The sequence below is a fragment of the Myotis davidii genome, unplaced genomic scaffold, assembly GCF_000327345.1.
Source record: "Myotis davidii unplaced genomic scaffold, ASM32734v1 scaffold259, whole genome shotgun sequence".
In the NCBI taxonomy this organism is placed as follows: Eukaryota; Metazoa; Chordata; class Mammalia; order Chiroptera; family Vespertilionidae; genus Myotis; species Myotis davidii.
Genome location: NW_006292687.1, coordinates 6,323,140 through 6,328,394, shown reverse-complemented (window position 1 = coordinate 6,328,394; position 5,255 = coordinate 6,323,140). Strand labels below are relative to the sequence as shown.

At 55.8% G+C, this 5,255-nt stretch overlaps 1 protein-coding gene across 1 annotated transcript in view; it reads right to left on the bottom strand.

Moving 5' to 3' along the window:
- Nucleotides 1-4,066: 4,066 nt before the first annotated feature.
- The window catches only part of LOC102773921 (CUGBP Elav-like family member 4), a 15,798-nt gene continuing 14,609 nt past the window's right edge, over nucleotides 4,067-5,255 (bottom strand). Inside the window, exon 9 of the mRNA XM_006766113.2 lies at nucleotides 4,067-4,331. Within this exon, the coding sequence (XP_006766176.2) occupies nucleotides 4,180-4,331 (152 nt within the window). The 3' untranslated portion in view covers nucleotides 4,067-4,179. The remainder of the gene's footprint in view (nucleotides 4,332-5,255) is intronic.

Here is a 5,255-nt window from a genome sequence, read left to right as displayed (position 1 = left end):
CCCCTCCCGGGCCTGGCCGGGCTCCTGGTGGACACCGGGGTTCAGTCCAGACCCTCTTCCATTAACCCACCACCTCGTCCCAGGGGCTGCGGGCATCTCCTTTTCATTTTGTAAAATTCCAAGCCCTGAGATCAAGTGCTCTAGGCCTGGACTAAGCAGCTGATGTGACCCCCATGAGCCCCCCTTAACAATAATAATAGTATTATAACAATAACAGTACAAATTAACACTCTCAGCAAAAATCAATTGAGAGCCTGCATTAGTGCTTTTACCCCTTCTTCCCCCCCGCCCATCCCCCAACACTCCAGGACAAGGTATAGAACCACCCATGGCTCCCAGTCACCTTCTGAAACACCAAGTTCCCAGATGGATCAGGTTCCAAAGTCCAGTTAGAAGTCACCTTTTTGCAACTTTTAGTGCATCTACTGCGAGTTACATCAGCATTTCCCAGAACGGCCCTAACAGGCCTCCTTGAAAGGGGGCTTATTGTGGCCTCCTAGCTGTACAGCCAGGTCCCTCTGGGGCAGTTCAAAGCTCATTAACAAATAAAAGCCTCCCCTCCCACCCCAAATTCTCCAATAAGAAAACCTTTATCTCTTTGTTTAACCTAGTATTTCCTGGAATTTGACTTAGAGGCCTTTTCTCCTGTAAAATCTCCCTACAAAATGTATGAAAACTAAGTGTGGTGAAGTTCCCAGGCCATCCTGCAAACCTGCTTCATTTGGGGGCTTGTCCCCAAATAGTATGAGACATATAAAGGGTAGATGTACAGACACACTGAAGCAGAAGCTGCCTTCTTGGTTAATTGTCCCTGGTTCCTCCCACCTGCCTGCGGTCCCCCCCCTCGCTCTCCTGGTAGTGGCTGTTTTGCCCTTTTTCCCTTGCCCCAGACACTTCCTGTGTTTGCTCACATCAGCTCTTGCAGCCAAGTACCATGGAAGATGGGGAGGGTGTATGTGGGAGCAAGTGAGTGCTCTCACCCGCAGGGGCATGTAAGCTCAGATGGAACTGGTTAGAGCCAGTCCCAACGCAGCACAACACGACCAACGTCTGTAAAAGTCTATATGCCAGAGTAGATAGGAGAGATTCGGGATTATCCATAGTTGAAGATTAGTGTGAATAATCCTTCCACCTCCTCATCTCATCCCCTCAGGACCCATCCCCTCCCCACCAACCTAGAAGTCTGAAGGCTGGTCTAGTTGTTTGCAGGGCAGATGTGTGAATTGTGTGTCTGTTACACTGCTCTCCCCAGACTACGACTACGGAGGGTGGTGAACCAAAGCCTCTCTACCTGTAGGGACAAGAGAGCCTCGCTGTGGGTGACAGCTACACCCCTTCTCCTCTGCTGGGCCCCCAGCACCACCAGCTCTGGCTCTACCTGGCCACCTGCGCTGGTGGCTGAGAGAGATAAAAGGGGCTGGAGGGCTGTGGTGTGAAGGGAGGGACAGCCACCGAGTGGGGAGAAGGGGCAGTGGGGCCCTGCCGGAGGAAAGCCCAGCTTTTGTGGGAGACTCTGGCGTCTCCAGAAGCCCCAGGGTTGGGGAGGACACCAGGCTCGAGGGAACTTTTCTTCCTCAACTAATTCTGTTAACTGGCCAGCAGCCTGGGAAGGGAGCTGGTCCCCCACTGTCAGGGCTCTGGGCACCATCTCCCATGGTTACTGCCTTCCTTCTCTCCGAGTCCCTTCCCACACCCCCTCTCCACCCAAGAAAGTTCCTGCCTCCCAGACCTTGGTGACCCTCCCCCCCAAGCCCCTCTTTCAACTTAGCAACCATGTGTGCTGCCCATTGCTCACCAAAAAAAGCCTCTGGAAGATTCCGTTTATGCTTATAAAATGCGAGGGGGGCCTTTGAGGGGTTCACTTCACATAGGACCACATTTACAACAAAATGGCCCCCTCTTTGGGGGAACAGAGAGAGATCTAGCACTTCTTGAGGGTCCTCTCTGGCCGTGCCCTCACACACACCTTCCCATGTAAGTCAGAGCCTCCTGGAGGGCTGACTGCTGGAGTCCTATTTCACACATGAGGACACTGCCGCTGACTGCCCCTGAGTGAGTGCCCGGGTTGGTGCTCGCACAAAAGGCCTCCGAGAGCCTGGCAGAAGGCTTGTGTGTGAACTGGAGCCCTGGCAGGCCTGGTGGGAGACTGTCCTTTTTCAGGCGGGTGGAAGATGTTAGTGCTGGAAGCTCGCTCAGGAAGAGAGGAGAGAGCCAGAGCAGAGGTATTCAGAAGATTTTTTTTAAAAGCAGGGGGGAAACCCTTGGTCCTGGAGAATTTAAATGGCTAAGGGCCAGAGGAGTGGTTGGGCAGACTAAGGAAGTCCTTGGAAAAGCTGGGTTGCTCGGATGGACGTCAGGGACAGCCAGGGACGGAGCAAATGACCAAGGGTTTGGCTGGAGACCAAGCAGCTCCATCCCAGGTGCCAGCACGCTGTGGCTCCTGGCAGTGTTCTAGGGTCCATCCAACGCCTGAGGCCAACTACAGGGCAAAGGTGAGGCTCTCCGGTCCTTATACACATGACGGTAATGCGTCAGAAGCAACACGGTCACGCCGTGGAGAGAAGCAGCCCTGCCTTTCCCTCTGGCTTAGCTTTCCCAACGCCCAAAGAGAAATGAGCTGCGAAGGCAGCTCCGTGCATTGAAGTACCGCAGGCTCCAGGGGAGGGGACAGGGAGCCCAGATCCTGACTGTCCGGAGCACGCGCCCTAAACCTCAGGCCCGTCGTGGTCCTGCAAGTGGGTCCCCAAACTGGAATTTCCTTAACATGCTCTTCCTGATGCTTCTAGGCTCAGGCCTTCTCCCTCCACCACCCCCACCCCCCGGCTACGACCTGGGCTCTCTGGGGGCTGGACTCCTCAGTCCTTGGTGAACCATTGAGTGGCTCTGGCCCCAGAAGGAAGGGCTGATGTAGGTGGGAGAGGAGGAGGGGAGGGGAGAGCTGTGAGGATGAAGTGGGACCTCATGTCTGAAGCCAATCAAAACACAGGATGCCCAGTTGAGTTGGACTTTCAGATCAACAGTGAATACTTGTTTAGCATACACATATCTCAAATATTGCAGGGGCCACCTTGAAGGTAACATTTGGGACATACTTATACTAAAAAAATGCAGCCATTGTTTATCTGAAATTCCAATACAACTGGGCACCCTATATTTTACCCGACAACCAGACTCCAAGATCCTGCCCAGTCCTCCCTCCTCCACCTAACACCCTGCTGCCAGCAACTTTCCTGAAAGCTGTATCTTCTTTCTATTACTTTCAGCTCAAGGACCTCCCACCACCTCCCCTGCCTACCACACCACCTGGAACAGCCTCATCCGAAGGGCCAAGCCCTCCCCAGCACAGACCCGCCCTCACATGGTCTCCCCTGAACCCTCCTTTCTCCCCGAAGCCTCCAGCGTCCCCCTCTCGTCCACTCTCGCCTCCCTGCCTGGAACTCCCTCCCCTCCTTACTGCCATCCACCTGCCGTTCTCAGCACTCCATCCCTAGGTGCCTTGCAGAGTTCACTGCTGTTGAGTAGGTGTGGTTTTCCATCTAAGCTCAGACCTAAGGCTTCCTGAGGCAGGGGCCACTTTCCTCTTCCTGACTCAACAGTGTGGCCTGGTGATCTGAGAGGGGGTGCAGGGGAAGGAGAGTTCACTGGATGGCAGAGGGGAGCAAAGAGCAGGGTAGACAGAGAAGGGGGAGGGGAGGGACAGAGAGGTGGACGGGAGGAAGCCAAGGGGAGGCGGGTAGGGCCTCAGGTAGGCAGAACCCCGCCAAGGATCAGGCTTTCATCCAGGGGCCACTCTGATGGTGAGAGGTGAAGGGCTGGGGGGCGGGGGGGCAAGGGGAGAAAATGGGTGTTGGTGACGTGCTCTGCTGGCTGCCCCCTCCCACCCCAGCCCAAGGTGGCTCCTCCCCCTTCTCGGTGGGTGGGAACTGGGACTCCTAGCAGGGAGGGGAACCTAGCTCTTGGACTGGGAAGGGGGGATGGGGAGCTGGAGGAGAGGTGGGCAGGGAAAGCCAAGAAGCCAAAAGTAGAAGAGAGAAGAAGAGTGAGAGGAGGTGGGTGGAGGCTGGGCCCTAGGGGGCACCTGGTGGGGGTGGGGAGCTGTATGAGGGGAGGTTAAAGCAGTTTCGGTAAATCGGTGCGAGCACCGCCCTGTCCTAGGTGAAGCTAGTTGGTTTGTTATCTTTACCCACCAAAGCATTTACTTTGGTTAGTCGCCCGATCCACAAACACTTTCGAGGAGATGACATTACCGAAAGGGAGGAACATCTGCATCAGCTCAGCATCCCCAAACTCCTGGGGCAGATGGTAGATGAACAGGTTACAGCCCTCGGGCCCTGCGGTGAGGGGAGGGGGCGGGGGAGGAGGGAGGGGGGGGGGGGGGAAGAGAGAGACAGAGGAGAGGTGAGCGAGTTAGGCAGCGGCAGCAGGGAGGGGTGGGCGAGGTTAGGAAGGGGGGTCTCATCCAAGATCCAAGAAGAAGCGGGGCTGCTGAGCCCACGGTCTGAGCTCTGTTCACTGGTCTGCCCGTGGGCAAGTCACCGAACCTCTCTGTGCCTCAGTTGCCCTTTCTGCAAAATGGATCTATCACAGGGTGCCTGCCTAGCAACTCCGGGGCTCCAGGGGTGGAGGGATGGCGTAAAAGGGTGAACACAGGCCTGATGGCATGGGAACCAAGTGCTGAGGAGAAGCAGAGGTGGGGAGACCTGGGAGGGGCTGCGGGCCTCCCTCCTGCCCAGCCCCTGCTCAGGGGAGGGCAGAGGGGATTGTCCTGGGGCAGGCACGCCAGTGGTGCTGGTGCCGTGAGTGGGAAGCTTCATCTCACCTCCTGCACCCAGGGGTGGGAGCTCAGCCTGGCCGCCTCCCTGGCCTGCAGCTACTCCTTTCTGTCTGCTTCCCAATGGCCCCACCTTCTCAAACTCAGCCCTGGTCTCAAAGGCAGAAATCAAGATTTACCCTGCCTCCTCTGTGGGCTAGGTGCACAGGACGGGCTCCACAGCCAGGCTCCATGACTAGCCATGAGCCTCATTTCGTTACAGTAACAGCCCTGCCACTTCTATAGCTTGTCCTCCCCATTTCACAGATGAGAAAACTGAGGCCCAGAGAGGTTAAGTCACCTACTAAAAGTCACACAGCTAGTAGGAGGTGGAGCCAGGATATAGACCCAGCCTATCTGCCTCCACTCTGTGCTTTCTCCTCTCTTTACCTAGCTGTCATAAATCTCAATGCCCCAGAAACTCTGAAGATTTCTGAAATTTCCA